General features: G+C 36.9%; 1 protein-coding gene across 3 annotated transcripts in view; it reads right to left on the bottom strand.

Annotated features, from left to right (window-relative positions):
• Positions 1-4,693: 4,693 nt before the first annotated feature.
• The window catches only part of JMY (junction mediating and regulatory protein, p53 cofactor), a 64,961-nt gene continuing 52,571 nt past the window's right edge, over positions 4,694-17,083 (bottom strand). For 2 of the 3 annotated variants that reach the window (XM_069002360.1, XM_069002358.1), the window contains 4 exons: positions 15,779-15,874; positions 13,966-14,518; positions 12,060-12,370; positions 4,694-8,859 (listed from right to left, as the gene is read on the bottom strand). In XM_069002360.1, the coding sequence (XP_068858461.1) occupies positions 12,063-12,370; positions 13,966-14,518; positions 15,779-15,874 (957 nt within the window). In that variant the 3' untranslated portion in view covers positions 4,694-8,859; positions 12,060-12,062. Of the gene's footprint in view, positions 8,860-10,501; positions 12,371-13,965; positions 14,519-15,778; positions 15,875-17,083 lie in introns of those variants that run through there. The other variant, XM_069002359.1, reaches the window with a different exon arrangement.

Below are 17,083 nucleotides of genomic sequence, written 5' to 3' on the forward strand. Positions count from 1 at the left end.
AAACTAAGCAAAGCATGCCCTGGTAGGCAATGTGTGGCTCATGTTCTCCCTGAAAACACAGCCCAAGTAGATACCTTTCTTTTTTTTTTTTTTTTTAAGAGTGACAAACCTGATCTCCTGAACAGAGATCTGCTCTAACTCCTGCAACCTTTGACTGAGGACGATTTCTGCACTCCTCCAATCTTTTCCCAGAATGGCTTAATGAGAGTAGGCACCCTTCATGTATCACTCAGGTTTTCTGACCCTGTCTGCTGGCCACAGGCCCTGGTGGAATGGCCCATAAATGGCCAGACAAAAGCCAACAGCCAACAGCCTGACCCACTGAGCACAGTTTGACTTAGAGCTGAGTAACAGAGCAAGGTATGGGTGCATCAGGGGACACATAAAACACTCCTGTGAAGTGGGGAAAATAAATTTGCTCATACGGTGGTGCTGGGCAGGAGGAGAAGTAATAACCTTAGGTTTCAACTTACTTTGCTATGAAGAGAAGCCTTTTCAGCAGCAGAAATCTTTAGGAAACGATTACAGGAATGACAAAGACATATGTACGCCATCAACAGAAGTATAGGAGGTGTAATTTTTTTTTTTTAATACTATCAATTTTATTTTATGCCAATTCTTTATTTTTAAAAATGTCATTAGAAACCAAGAGCAGTGTGCAGTGGTTTCTCTGTCAAATTGTTTTCACAGGACTCTATCCACTCCAACAGTCATTTTATTCACAGCAAGTGCATGTGTGGGGGAACAAGGCCATCCCCTTATGACGCTTCAAAAGAAGTTGATTCATAAACGTCTGTTATGGTGTTTAAATTGTGCTTTTAACATGCATGGCAGTTTGAGCATGCACTGATGATTTTGTATGCTAAGAACTCAGTTACAGTCTTACTGAAATTGAATGCAATTAAAATAAAGTACTGAGGAAGAAAAAGTATAGTTAATATTTAAGTGCTTTGTATGAACCGCATGATTCTTCAATCTTCCTTATTCCTGTGACTTTTAAACAGTAATGTAAGAGGGAATATGATGCTAATTAGAAAAGTTGTTAAGATGAAAGAAAGAAGTAAATGGCAACTTTTGTTTTAAAGACTGTGAATCTGCTTAGTCTTGTGTAAGCAATATGGGGTGTAGTGAGACATCTCAGAGAAGTCAAGAAGTCTGCTGAATTCTGTGGTGAGGAAAGTGACAAGAAAGCAATATAGATGATTTGCCTGTGGCACAAGTATCTCCAACAAACATCTCACAGACAGCACACAACTACAGTAGGAATAAAGGGGGAAGACAGCAGATACAGTGTGAATCTGAATATAACTTTTGTTTTGGTTTAGGTTCTTTTTTTCCCAGAGTTTTGGTTGATTAATGATGAGCGAACCCCAGCAACAACACAGACAGGCAGCAGCTTTAAGAGCACAGAGAGTAATCGCTGCCTGTTTTTATTGACAAACCCCTCCTGTAGAGACAACATTTCAAGGAAGAGGTGCTGTCCTTGAACTGATGAATATCAGGACAGTGAGCATGACTGTGGTGAAGATTTGCATAAAGTTTAGAGAAAGTAATAGAGACTGAGAATCTTAGTGCAAAGGGGGAAAGGGCAGAAAGGCATCTCCATGGGATCAATTCTGCAGGATGGAGAGCTGGAGAGAAACTCACAGCATTTCTGTGAGCAAGGTAAGTTATATGGCGATGATGCTGTAGCTTGCTGGTAACACCTCTGGGATGGTTTTCTGCTGAAGGGCAGTTTGTGTAATCAAAGTGATGCCTCTAACAGTTAAATGGCTGACACGGTACATCTAAGGTTTAAAGACACCTTTATATGTATTTTTACAGGCATCATAACCTTCCTTTGCAAAAGGTAAAAACACAGTAGCACAACTCCGTAACAGTAGACTTCAACAGTCACCTGTGACGTGAGCATAAAGCTCTGGCTGTGGTGGTGGCAGTGACACACTGGTGGCCTGCTGATCCCAAGAGTCAAGAGATACTGTGGCAGTCCAGGATTCCTGTAAGCTCTATCCTATGGCAGGAAGAATGAAGCCAATAAAACGGGCTTCTCCCTATGATGGGAAGCAGCAGTAAGAACTGCTGAGAAAAGGAACAGTTCATAGGTTTTGGAAAACAACATCTGCCAAACACACCTTCCATTTTCGCTTCTTTCGCTTGTACCTATTGCCTCTTGTTGAGTATGAAGTGGTGGAGCAGAAACAAACCCTGCATGTATCAGTAATTCTCCTGAGAAAGAGGTGTTTAATTTCAGAGGCACTGTGGCCCAGTGAATATTTATTTACAATGTACCTTTGATTACATCTGAAATGTAACAAACACACAGAAAAAAAAGATGGTTCTACAGATCTTTCATCTTCTGCGTCGTACAAACAAGAGGCCTTATTCTGCATGGCATACCACAGCCTTTCAAGTCTGCCTACGGATATATTCACTCATCTGCAATCCTGATGCATACATTAAATTCACTTCCAACCTGTATGGATACTGTAGAGAGTTATAAAAAAGCATCTACTTATCTACTGAAGCCAAAGCCAAAGCCAAAGCAGAATCAGCTGATCGTGCATCGGTCTGTCCTGCAGAGCAGAACCTGTGCAGGCACTCACCTCAAGGTCAGACACTGCTAGAGCGTTAGGAACAGACCTCAGACACAAATGCAACTCTCTTGTCAGCAATGATCAAAGAACTGCTTATCTCAAAACACATTTCCTACTTGTTCTACATGTTCTGTCATAACCCCACAAAAAAAACAACTCTAGGAAACCAAAGCCAGACAGGCCTTGAATTTTGTGGAATACATGTTGCAATGTAGATTTGCACTGCAAATACAAACTTTGTTTCCTGCTGCCCTTAGAAATGTCCTTTTTCTCATTTTCTCAGGATTTTAATAGCACTAAATAGTTTGTGTTCCTGAAATACACCAGTTTTTGGTTTCCTCATGTTAAGGAACCAGCTAGAAAGAGACCCTACCAGCACTGCACCAAAAATACAGAAGGGAAAAGAGATACAATATAAACATACCTCTTTCACAAGATTTATATCTACATAAATAATAACACAAAATGGCTGAGGAATATAAGGAAAAACCCACAGACATCTAGGAACTCTAGCTAGGGACATGGTAAGTGTAATAAGGGTGCTCTTAACATTTCTGTACTTAAACTTTCACCCTTTTTCATAGAGTGTTTCTATCTTTGGATTAAGACATGAAAAGTGGGTTTGATTTGTAAATAAGCACAACTACCCAGCATCATTTAAGAGCAAGGTTCTTCTATAATACCTTAATTGTTCATGTGGCTTCATTTACAAAGATGTTACCTAAATACAAGTATTCCATGCTGCAACACAGCTTAGATGCAACCATCTACCATTAAACCATGACAGGAAATTTCAGGAGTTGTAAGAGTAACAATGGGAACTGAAATGACTTCAATCTGAATTTTTTTTTTTTTAATGCTAGTACACAAAGTTAAAACAGAGACAGTGGTCAAATAAATATCCTTTAATAAAGAAAAGAGGAATAATTTTAAAGCACCAAAACTGTGAGTATGATGTTACATCGCATGTACAATAATGTGAATGCAGTACTTTGAGTACAGGTTTAAATTTCTGATTCATGATAATAAAACCCCATGAAATACACAGCAATAAACTTGCATTGCAGAAAAGCTGCACTAAAGAAAAAAGACCAAGAAGCAGACAATTAAATTTTTTTTTAGTTTCTAGGTATTGCTAGAAATGTTTGTTTAGTTCTTAACCTTTTTTTTTTTTTAACATACTTGTGCTTAATACTTTATAACTTTGAGCATTTTCAGGCATAGTAAATTTGCAGAGTTGTTTACAATAAAATATGCATTTAATATGTCCTTTTGAATATAATGGAGTTAAAGAACTTTCTTAAAGCCAAGCACAATGTGCTAGTAGTGTCTGAGTCTAATGATAATATTGCACAAAGCTACTGAATGGAAAAACTGCTTTCATTATTTCTTACTTATTCAACAGGCTTAACAAAGAAGTTAGTTTCATTAAGCTTCACTGGCTTCACTCATGTAAGACAACTTGCAGCCATCTGTATTTCTTAAGCTTTCCTTTTATGATGATGATGCATTTGTATACACTTAAAATGAAGTTCAAAACATATAGCAACAACACGCTGGAAGATGTTAGTCAATATCCCCAGTGCCCAACACCTATTTACCAATTCAGAAGTCAAAACTACACTTATATTCTGAAAATCAAGCCAGGTTATGGCAAACTAATTCCTGGATAGGTGATAGTCTCTGAAATAAAGTCTCTGCAGAGTTTGGACAATACGCACCAGAAGAGTCTTCATCCTTTCTACTTGTTTCCAATGGACACACTACTGGTTAATGAGCATCAGATAATGCTCTACACATTAATATTAAAAACTCAGCAGAATAAAATTCATTGCTTGGTCATTTTCCATATTAGAGGTACAGAGCATTCATACTTGAGAATGGAAATATGACCTTTTCTGTCAAATTCTGAAGCTCTGAGCCACAGAATATAGAAGACCTGAATGACAATAAAAATACATAAATGTCAGGTTGCAGATTCACCACAGCCAGAGCTGTGAGTTTTGGATTAACAGTCAAACTGAACGGGAAGTACAAAGACCCATATATGCAACAGCCCCTCCCACAAATATACTGGCATGCCCACCCTCCCTCCCCTTACCCTCCTAAAAATTCTAAGTATTTAGGTATTAGGCAGCAATTAAATATAAATTCACTTTGTAGGAAAACTTAAATTACAGTATATTTATAGGTTAAAAATAGCCATTGTGTTGACAGCATTGATAGCAGTATGTTGATGTGCTTATTACACCAAAGAGCAATTTGCAGTCAAGTTTAGGATGACCTACTGTCTGTCAGCTCCAAGAGCACAGAAATCATGCAACATGCTCTCCCAGTAAGGTGCTTCTGTTACTCCTTTTCTTTGCAAGAAGCTTTGCTTGTTCTTAGCATTAATTCTATAGTGCGAAACATCAACATGTTGTCCATGCTTATGGAATCATTACCAGAAAGACATCCAGGTAATTTAATTACATAAGCATTACAATGAAAATAACATCTGATTACAAGCATGAGCAAACTTGATTTACAAATTACACTCTTGAAATTCAGTGCAACAAATGGAGTAAGGGTAACATTAACCAATAGTGTTTCTGTCTCCTCAATAAGCTGCATCTTCAATAATGCATCTATCATTACTTTATTATTAAACAGTACAGAATATAGTGCTTATACTCACAATGATTCTTTACAAATAATGTAGTGAAGTATGTTGAGTTCTATCCCCAATTCAGTCACAAAAGAACATAATATATAATCATACTAATTTATTTTACAAGTGTCTGGTGTAGAATGCAGACTGTCAGATTAAAAAAAAAAACAAACAGAACAGGCAAAACTTAAAAGTGATGTTTAAGAAAAATAAAAAAGCCTTCATCTACCCTAGACAGATAACTAACATGAAAATACAGCAAAGTGAGTAAGATTATTGGTCATTTGTAAAGGATCTGGAACCTCTGAGAGTGAGAACATGGAATTCTTGCTGATACAAATTCCATTTCTGAACAAAAGACTATTGCTGTTTACCTTACATTTTCGTTATTTTAGTAGAAACTGAGTATTTAGTTTCTTGTTCCCACTCATAAAAGATTTTTCAGTCCTTACATAAGCATTTGTACAATAAATGTTATGCATTCCAAATCTTTACCTCACTGGATCAGTTATACCATAGTAAAATTTTTAATCTGAAAAAAGAAAGAAGACGTTTCTAAAAATGGAAAAAGCCCAAAAGTTGGCTAACTACTTAAGATAAATAACTAGCAACAGAACAAAGCAGCCACAACAATAAAATGAAAAATATTAATAGGCAGGTCTTTTTATGGAGGCTCTCTTTCCTTGCGCATGTTTACGTGTTTTTCCTCAGTGATGCTTGCCAAGATTTCTCAAGGACCAACACAATTATTACAGCTTTTCTCAGCTGTGGAGGAATTGACCTCAATGCAGGACTGTCATAATTTCCCTAAGTTTCTTGTAAATATACTAAACTTTCCTCATTTTCTGCTGTAGCCATCCGACTGGAAAATTTCACATGACAGAGGATGGTATGTTGTATGCGTTAGCCTGTGTACACTACATATGCACAATTTTTATATCAAAGTGAAAATTATGTGAAATTGTGACATCTAGTGACTCAGAGATTTAAATTCAGGATTTTTTTTTTTTTTGAGCAGAATGTGGAAAAAATACCCCATTCACTTTCCACACAGAAGATGGCAGTTTTGAACTGATATATACTGCTATGCTCAGCGTAACAACTACTTTTTGTGTGCCCATAAAATACATGCTCATATGAAAACTCCATTTCTATTCAGACTAAGCTACTACAGAAATCTAAGATTTCGGCTAAATATGAAAACAGATTAAGGAGAGTAATTTTTATCAATCATGCACAGATTTTTCAAGACAAAGATGACAGATCACATGGCAAACATATCTGAAAACTGTAGTACAGTAGAGCATGGAGCTATTTAGATAACAACACAGTGGTAAACTGCAGATAAACGTGTTGTGCAAGGGAACCACTGCACAAATACTTTAAAATTACACTATTTTTCCTCAGCTTGAAATTTTGCTAGTGTTCTGTATGCTCCAAGGAATAAAACTGCAGGCTGAAAAACAGGAAATAATGGACATAAAAGTTGCTTGTTCACCACTGTTAATTTAGCACTAAGTTTCAGATGAAATGTATAATGTGAATTACCATTCTACATCATAGTTCTGCTTTGTGCTACAGCCAAAAATTTATTTGATTATCTTGATTTTAATGTGTGGTGTGACTGAAAGTACAAACAAATGTAGAGGAAAACAGCTTGTAGTATAGGTAGTGTTGAATGATTATGATGAACCTTGAAACTGCTGCTATTGCTACATGAACACAGCATCAGACAGCTTGCAACCATACCATGTAACTCAGAATTCAGAGAATAAGTTTAAGAAAAAAGCATCATGTAGTTTTAGGCCTGTGGAAAGCCAGTATCAGGTGTTTTCACACAGCTGAAAAATAGAGACCTGGCAACTAACACAGCAAAATCGATACAACTACAGTAACACTGCTTGCAGGTGCTTTGAAAATCAATGTTCACTAACTTTGTAAGTAAGGCAACATGGTTAAGAAAATCCTTTCAAGATGTTTGACAGAGCTTTAATTTTCGGACAGCCACAGCAAAACATCTTCAATAGACTGAAGGGTCCCAGAGCTGAGGTTCCTTTAGATTACACAGCCTATTGCTAAGGTAAGGTCTCCTGCTTCTCTCTCTGTAAGTAAACGGCAAGACGTGAAATCCCCTGTTATAAATGTTAACACAGTACGTGTTCCATTACACGACAGCAGCAATGAGTAACCCCACTTAAAAGAACCCAGATCCCCATATAGTAGTTTATCTGTCAAAAGAGGAACAGTGAATGGACCACACAACACAAAGGACAGGGACTGCGTATTTCTCAAACACAGTGTATGTCACGCTAGTAAAAACAAAATGCTAGTGAAAATTCATCTTTCCTATAAGTGTAATGGGCTGATTTTTAATACCACATGAGGTTTTTAGGTGGTACAAGGCTACTTGTATCTCTGTATTGACATACCTCTTCGTACTGTGGTATTTTAAGAGTAGCTGCCTGCAGCCATTAGTCATGAGGTTTAGGACTACTCCTAAATATTCACTGCAGAGGAAGTTGTAATTCTCCTTTAAAAATAAAACAGTCAGAATCAAAAGAAACTTTTTTCAGCCAGTAGGCTTTTGGGTATGAAATACAAACATTTTCGCAGCCACTAAAGGGAACAATGAAAACCAGCAAGAATAGCATGATTTTCACAACTGAATTATCAGTATGCTTAAGTGCTTTGATCTTTTTTAAAGAAGGCTGCTTAGACTCAATCAAAAGCCATTTTAAACCAAAAGAGAAAAATATTTTTAAGTATGAAATTACAAAATATTGCTTCTTATAACAAATGATAAAAGTAGAACTAACTTGGTTCAGCGTAGCTAAATATTATCTTAAAAAAGCATGAAAATGTCTACTTTAAAAAGATGTCAGACTACAAATGACCTTCTAAAAAGGTGCTGCAGTATGTCTTGCTAAATGTATTATGATGGAAACAAACACATTCTTGAATATGTATACTGAATTCAACTCCTAATTCTCATTTTGCTGTGGTCATTTCTTGCTTTTCATACTGACATATGGTTCTACAAGCCAAGAAGAAAAAAAGTCTTAGTTGCATGTTACTGAATTTCAGCTACTGTAGTGCAACTAGGAATTCTCCTCTTTCTGGAATATCAGACTGCTACACAGCAAGTTTCTCTGCAGGGAGCCATTTAGTTGAATTTTCAAGCACATGAGATATTCAGTGCAGTGAAGGGGACATTTTATAGCTGGTTTGGAACCCCAAAGTTACTCTAACAGCAAGTAGTCTCCCAGCTCAAAATGCCCCCCTCACTTGACTGGCCATACATTACTAACGTAAATATAAAAAGTGCTTAAGAATAGGGCATTCTTGATAGTATAAAATGCACATCTTAACAACTTAGCTTTCTGCCCAAACCAGAATTTGTTTGAACAAATAAAGAAAAAAGTGACTTGAAATTAACATTTCAGGCCATTTTTTCCCATGTCTTCAGTTATTTGCCAAAGAAAGACTATTTCTTTGCCAAAGAAAGCCTCCTGTGGAATTGATGGTCGTAACTGCTGGCTCTGAATTCTCAGAAATGCAGAAGAAAAGTAATCTTCAACCGGGGTTTCTTTTCTCACGTTGGTGGCTGTCAAGCACCTGTTTGGAAAGAAATAAAAAGGAAAATCTGAAAAGCTAAACGGCTGTACCAATATTCTCTGATCAACATATGGTGCAATTCTAACATGCAATATACTGAGCAGTGTGTACTGAGCAAAGATTCTCTTTGCTCCCAGGGTAATGACACAGTAACTCTGGAGTCAGAACACACGTATGACCAGGTCTTTTTTTTCTGCCTTCTGGTATTACTGGAAGTTAACACAGATTAAAGTTTGAAGAGGCCCAAAATATTGGATTAGGAGACTAGGGAGAACAAAAGTTTCCCTGTTATCTGTTACTTTGTCCACCACTGACAGGAACTCAGGTTCTGCATTACTTACAGTACTCTTAGTGTACGATAGTACTCTTAGTGTACTGTTGATGTACACATACGCAGATATTCTCAGGATATTTTTGAAAACCAGTAATCTCTTGGATTTTTCATACAGAAACTATTACGTATTTATACTACTTGTTCAGCTACTTCAATATACAGAACGCCTCCGTATCTTTTTACACGGTTCAGAGTGTCTGTCTGGAAAGAACTGGTCTTAAAAAGGTTAGTCATAACTTTATGTAAAAGTTAACTCACAAAGCAAGCAATACAAGAGAAGACTAGATCTCCTGCAGGAATTAGTTACTATTAGCTTGTCTTCAAACTTCAATAATTAATGAAACCACTTCACTGAGCACTGCTAATACTCCCTTCACGTGTATCAATACACTTTTTGGCACTTGATAAATATACACCACTGTATCAGATTTAGCCTTCATTTTGTAAGGCAAATAACTGCATTACATTTAGCCTACACAGATGTACATATAATTAAGCATAGTTCATATAAAATGTGTGCCAATACACTTTTGTGTACATGTTCTCAATCTAAAATCTCTATGCTAGTGGTTTTGGCATGTGTAGAGCTTACAAGTTAAAAACCAGTAGGTCAATCTTGAAGCACGAAATTAAGTGGATAACCTTATAGCAAAAAATACTAGCCTGCTATTTCTACAACAGATTTTCATTATTTTATTCTTATATGATGAATGCTGGTAAACCAGTCTGTATCTTCAAGCAAGTACGCTCATCTATATGGAAAGTATTTATTCAGCTCAATTTTTCAAGGGCTTTGTCTCAATCTCTGTTCTCCCAAATTATTTCATGTGCTTGGATAGCAAGGGATTGTACTTTTTCTCTGAGCTGTTAGTACAGCTATTTCTGAGCTATTCTGTACAACCATTATTCCATCTAAACAATTATCTATTAAATAATCTCAACTAATGAAAACAGGGTTGTTTTCACAATAAAGCACAACATTGGTAAGAGAAAGCAGGTCCCAGATACATGAAGAACAACAAGCACATACTCCTGACACTGAACTCTGACACTGAATCCTGCTTTTAGGTCCAAGTAATTTCACAGGACTTCAGCAGGATGTAGACTGGTAAAAAGGAGACAACAACCAGGAACTGTGTGGCATTGATTTTCAGCCTGCATTCTGAGCTGCTTTTATGGGGCTGCAAATAGCAGAGGAAAAACATATATTTATACTGTGTGGCAATGACCACAGAAGATTTCTAAGATGTACTTCCAATGTAAAATGCTTAGGTCAACCAATTAATTAAAAAAAAAAAATAAAGTCAGTCTTGGAAAATTCCTTTTAATCTTGCCAAAAAAATGCAAACAAAATCCTGAACAGTCAAATAGATTTAGTAAAATCAAAGTCAAATCACATAATTTAAATTTGATCTGTTATCTAGGAAATTAGAATAATTGCACTAAGAAAGTCAAGTTAGCTCCAAGACATGTCTTTTCTTATAGCTGTCACTTGATTTCTGAAGAGCTGTGGTAGTGGGAGTTTTCAGTATGCAAGGATAGAAAGAAGCTACATGAAAGCAAAATTATTTTCACTTGGAGCTTCAGCAGGAGTTAAGCACATCTCCACTCCTGGAGTTTCAACTCCAAAACTAGCAGTACATTTGGTATGGAATAGAAGGAGCATGCCATAATTAAACAGTGTGAAATCATTAGGGTGGCCAGTGGCTAGTTCATGAAGAAATAAAGGCAACATTTATTTTCCTTTCCAAAAATTTTAAATATTATCATTTGGAAATACCATACCAATGGAACAGCTTGAGACAGTATTTCATAATCACAAGAACATTCAGCAGATGATGTGCTAAGTCAGAACCAGTTTTTAAACAGCTGTAGGACTTTCCCAACAGTCACTCTCCAGCTATGGTAACAACTAACCAGTGGAAATGCTGGATTGTGAACATTCAAAAAGGTTATCTTCTTTCTACTCCTAACTGTGTTGCAAGGATTACAAATATTTGTCTCCCATTCTGTTGAAACAGCCTTTCTAACCAGATGAATAATTTCTTTACAGATTGTCATACTTCGGGTTTCTGAAATTTTAGGTTTAGTGGGAACCTTCATTGATACTCAAGTTCATTCACGTGTCAGTAACAGAAGAGAGCCACCACAAAGAAGTGCTCTATGCTGCTGCTGCAGTAACAAATCTTTGTGCTACTCATGCAGCAATTCTTTTGAAAACTGGTCTCTTGCCAATTTTTGGTTCATTTTGAAATCATTAACTTCATCTGCTGAAGTCTGGTATCTGCGCTTTCAGGCACTGTGGCTTAGTATTAAGCCAAGTTCATGGAATTCATATGAATAGCAGAAGTATAAATTGTATTTGTATATTTACTGTTTATAGCCTGGAAATTCAATTAAGTCAGAGATTTTAGAGACTGAAACCAAGCTGTCACGAAGTCAGTCACACAGGGTAACCCATGCGATTTCTATGTGTTCAGTATTCAAACCTAACTGTCCTTCACTTAAAAGTTATTCAGTCTGAAATGACAGACATGCCCAATTTTTAAAAGGCTAGAAATAATTAGAAAGTAAGTATACAGTTCATCCAAGAGTGACTGTGGTTCTTTTAAAAGTTTTTTGGTAAACTGGGAACTGTCCCTTCAAATTTACTCAGTAAAATAGAGCTTTTCTCAGAAGCAGCCCTGTCAATAGTCAGCAGAAATACTGGAACAGTAAAAGGCTAACATACTGTCTAAAAAAGTTCTCCTTATAATAAATCTTAAATTCTTTACTAAGTCTCCTACAATGCACAACCTGAGACTTAGCTGCTACCATTATAAAAAAACTGTTGCAGAAATATTTTCTTTAAATGTAGCTTAATTACAGGTTAGTTTTCCCAGTCTGTGCAAGGCAAACTCTCCTCTTCATCCTCTGACTCAGGTGATGCTTCCTTAATCCTTCGCAATGCTTCATGGATGCTCCTTGTCAGAGGGTCAGTATCAGGCAGAATTGTAAAGGATTCTCTCAAAACACCTTTCTGCACTTTCTTCAGTTTCACCCCTTTCCTGATCTGTGCCAAGATGTTATTGCTATCATCTTCATCAGGAAAAGGAGGGAGACTTCTCTGCTCAACTTTTCTTAAGTGAAAGCTGCCACGTTTCAAGGAAGCCAGCACTTCATCCATCGGGGAACTCACTGCAGTAAATCAAAAGACCTTCAGTATTATTTTCACTAAATTTTATCAGTCTTAATTTTTATTTCCTACAGACCAAAAAATACCTGCATACCTTTAATGTGATAGTCCCATACCATAAGTATAATGGTAGCTCCAATACTGTTTTAGCCTCTAGATAATCTTCCTTATTGCCAGGTCAAAATTGATTTATACAGACAATTGTAATTTTTGTAACAACTTAACTTCCTGTCTGGAAGTAAAAGTTTTTGAACAATATGGCCTTTCTGTTTGCAGTCAGGAAAATCAAATAAGCTGCAAGGAATTCAACATAATGGAAGTGTTTACTGCATTATCTTTTTACTTTAAAACTCAGGTAATGAGTACATATCTTAGGTACTGGACAGTGCAATCCATTCTTACCACTTGTATTTTATGGCTGATTTTACCTACTGCATGACTATTTCTACATGCCAGTGAGGGAAGTAGCAATATAGTCAATTGCAAGAGCATGTTTCTCTGGGTTCATGTATTTGCTAGCATCTAGTCCCAGCACAGTTATAAAAATTCTCTTCCTTTACAATCAATGAAAACAAAGAAGTCAGAGACAGTTCTTTATAGAAAATCCTTCCTTTATCACAAATTTTGAAACTAGTTTTTCTGCAGAAATAAAAACCAGGCTTTGGCTCTTTGAAGAGCCACGACTGGGCCAGATCTTCACCCCAGAGAATGCATTATAATAAAGTATAATGGTTTAAACACCTCACACACAATAGCACATAATTTGCGCAGCACTTGTCATTCAATACATATCCATCTCCAGTTCTTTTCTGTATATTGTAGAGTATGCTTCTCAAAACCTTTTTTGCATTTATGAACAGGCTTTGTCCATCCCACTAAGAGCCCAGACAGAACAGACCCAAGGAAAAGAGAGATACAAAAGAATACACGATTGCACATTTGAAGGAGGAAGGAAGGACTATAAAGCACCTATCTGTCATACAGAAACAAATTTCTGAAGCCACTTAGAACCTTGGAACATCTCAGGGGATGTGAAACAGCAGGCAGAGTGCTGCTGCACACATTAACAATACTCTTAAGAGAGATGATTAATCTGAATTTCTATTTGCCCTATAATGATGTATATAAAACTGCACAGACAATAGGTGTTTCATAAAAAATTGCAAGATAAAATGTGAATCAGTAAAATAAACAATAGGACTACATAAAATTATTGTTGTTCTATTATTAAATGAAACACTACATCCTCAGGTGAAGCATTGAATATTTGCAGGGCTGGCAGTAAGTAGATACGTAAATATTCTTTTAAACAGCATTTAGGTCCATTTTCTATCTAGTCTAACATGGTACAGTGTAGAGTCAATTTCACAAGTGGTTTCCCACAGAACAAGTATGCCACACACTGTCGTAAAAGCCCTAGTGTTCAAGCTGTCAGCATCTGTCAGCTAAACGGATTTAACAACTTTCCCATTAATAATAAATTAAGCACAGCATACACTTTCCTACAGAGCAATTCTAAAGACAACTGATGTGCATTACCATTTTTAGATTAACAACAATAAATTTTAAATTAAATATGCATAAATTAAAACATTACCTCTCCTCCTCTGTAAACCCTCTAGATCACCGGTCTTCTTAAGCTTCTTCTTGGCACTGACTAGCTGACTGCTATCAAACAGATGTGCTGGTGGGACACCAGAAGAGTGCTGGACTCCCTTCTCCACACTCTGACGTTTAACAAAGCTGTCACTTTTCTGTAAGGGTTTGGTGGCATCTTCCTTGGAGGGCAAAGGTGGAGGCGGAGGTGGAGGTGGTGGAGGCAAAGTGGGTGGAAGCTGTACTCCAGTAGCAGTCTCTGGCTGAAGCTCGTCACTGGTGAGCGGAGAAGTGCTATCATGGGGCAGCTCAGAGGTAACACCATTAGGAGGCAAGGAGACATCCTGAAGTTGTTTCAGGCTTGTGGATTCCTGCACTTGCAAGGGCTGAACTGCTTTTTCCAATTCCACCTCTTCACCCTTCTCTTGGATTTGTATGGTTGCTGGCAAAGATTGAGGCTGCTCAACACAGGGCACTGAGCTGGCTGCACATTTTCTTCTTGCGTGAGCCAGCCGTAGTCTGGTTGATTTAAGAATTACTTGCCCAGGGTACCGCTAAAGTGAATAAGGTATTGACAATTAGGTCAGCACGTGCAATGAACTATTTTAGATTTCACATACCTGTCATTTCTGACAGACAACTTTCATTTTTGCTCCGTATGTAAAACCAAAACAAAGATATCCCCACCTTTATGAAAAAGTTATTCATATTCTTAGTTTTTATTCTTATTTAAGCCACAGTTTCAGTATGATTAGTCTAGTCAGTGATATACATGGGTTAGAATTAGGATTTCACTAAGAATCAGATTGCACATTCAAAACTGTTTTTTTTCTGGAAACTAAAATTCAAAATTCCCTCTTGCTTTCCTCTTCTAAAACTGGTCAATGGCTCCCTCTGCAAGCGCAGACCAGTCGGAGGCTCTCTGACTTAATACACTGGCCTTATATGTGAATCATACTGTTTGAAAAGGTGTATCTTGAGAACATCAAAGGTTTTCAGACTTAATTCACTTCTTAAATTTGCTGCCTTATTGTCAGTCTTTTCATATTAGTTTCATCCACAGCCTTTTTAAAGCAAAAAATTAAGCTGCTTCTGAAAGACAGGTCTAATACATTTTGCACAATTGTGGTAGGCCTAAAGCAATAACATGTAACAATATTAGTAAGTTAATAGAAAAAGTCAGCTCATGAAGAGTTGCTGGTTAAAATAAGTAAATTTGCTTCAATTTACAGAAGTTATGGAATTCAAGAGCCTTGCAAACAGTAAGGACATGAAGAGTGTACTGCTGAAGAAGACAACTTTCCAGCAAAGAAACTTCTCATACCTTTGTTTTTTTAATGTATTCAACAAAAATTCTTCACCAGTTAATAGAGTCTCTGTTTTCTTGCACTTTCAGCCTTTTCCTTATTCTCTCCCCTTCATTCCACCTTCTATGCATTTTCTGATGGCTCCATTGTAATAATGAGGGGCAGGTATTGGCAGGCATTCTAGCAATCAGTGGTAGGGGGGGCACGTCAGGTGACAACACTCTTGGTGAGAAGTATAGTTTAGGTTATACTTCTTTTAGGAACATTTGCAAAGTGTCTTGTCACAAGGTATAGGTGTAAGGGTGAATAGAAACTGAATACAGTACTGGGAATGCAATAGCCAGAGGAATCTGTAAGCACCAATGCCATGTTTTGCTGTGAATTTTCCAAAGACCAGTTAACTATACAATGAAAGAGAATCACTAACCACACAGTGTAGACCTGGAATGAAGGAAAGTTTCTTTGGGAAAGGAAACTGCCAGACAAGAACAACTGTTCTTCTGTTACCTGCTTAAATGTACGAAGTCTGTCCAGGGTTTTCTGTCGTTCCTGACTAACCCAGGAGCTCTTTCTTTCCTCTTCATCTTGCAATTGATCTCGTTTCTGAGAAAATACATGGAAAACATGTTAATATTACATCCAGTGCTCTATTTGGCTTCATTAGAAAAAAACTCTTCTCCTAAATGTGAAGAGCTACTTTAAAAGATACTTCTCAAATAAGCATAACTTCAAAACTTGGACTTTGGCTTTCCCTTAAAAAATAGTATACAATTCCTGGTTTGTTTTCTCAAAAAAACACAAAGCTCAGTAAAATATATTTCAATCTCAAACAGAACACTTGGAAGACTTGTTACTTCGAGAGTCAAGAAGTAACAAATTATATAAAAACACTATACTGAAAGAAGCCCCCTTGAATTAAAACTGCATAAATTAGCCAGAGAGCAAACCAGTATCCATCTTTCCCTCATTCAAAGAACAAAATGGCAGTCCAAATTGCAAGGCCGCCCATTTAAACAAGTCACATTAGTATTTCCAAAGTACAAGAACTCACAGAATTCAGCAACACAAAGTTTTAAACGCAACAGTGAGCAAATTAAGTAAATGTTTTCACACTTACATTTACAACAGTAAATATAAGGTTTGTATTTACTCGAGCCTTTTGTTACTTAATCCAGCCTGATTTTATGTAATTGTACTTAAGTAAATGTCTGAAGCTCTTCCTTGCACCTAGGACAGTTGTGGTTTTTATTGTACAGCAATTTTACCTTATGGAAAACACACCTTTGAATACATACGTCTACTTTAACTAACCATCCTTTCTCACAGAACTTCAGCAAAGTTACTACACCTTTGAAACAAACACTAAATCCTCAGTCAAATTTACTGGAAATGAAAGCTAATTACCAGAAGCTGAAATTCACTCCATGCAAGTTCAGAAGCTATCTGGAAAAGTGATGTAACAGCTGACCACAAAGCAAAAACCCTGAGCAGAAACAGCAGCTTTCATTCTTAAGATGACTCACAGCATTTAATATTACTTTTGAAAGCACATCTTCATAATCAAAAATTCTTTTCACTTTTGTGAACCTTTTACTCTCATTCAGTCACCACAAAAGCAGTGTCTGCCTGCCATTTTCAGAAGTCAGCTAGTGGCCTGGTGTCCTTCATAAAAAGCCAACTCCTGTGATTTGGAAGGAAGTATAGATGCATTAGGGAGAGAAAGAGGAGAACATGTCTGAAAAATTGCAAGGACAGAAAACAGAAAAAGGTGAAGAGAGGAAATAAAAGAAAGAAAAGAAAAAAAAGAGAGCA

This window comes from Aphelocoma coerulescens (genome assembly GCF_041296385.1).
Source record: "Aphelocoma coerulescens isolate FSJ_1873_10779 chromosome Z unlocalized genomic scaffold, UR_Acoe_1.0 ChrZ, whole genome shotgun sequence".
Lineage (NCBI taxonomy): Eukaryota > Metazoa > Chordata > Aves > Passeriformes > Corvidae > Aphelocoma > Aphelocoma coerulescens.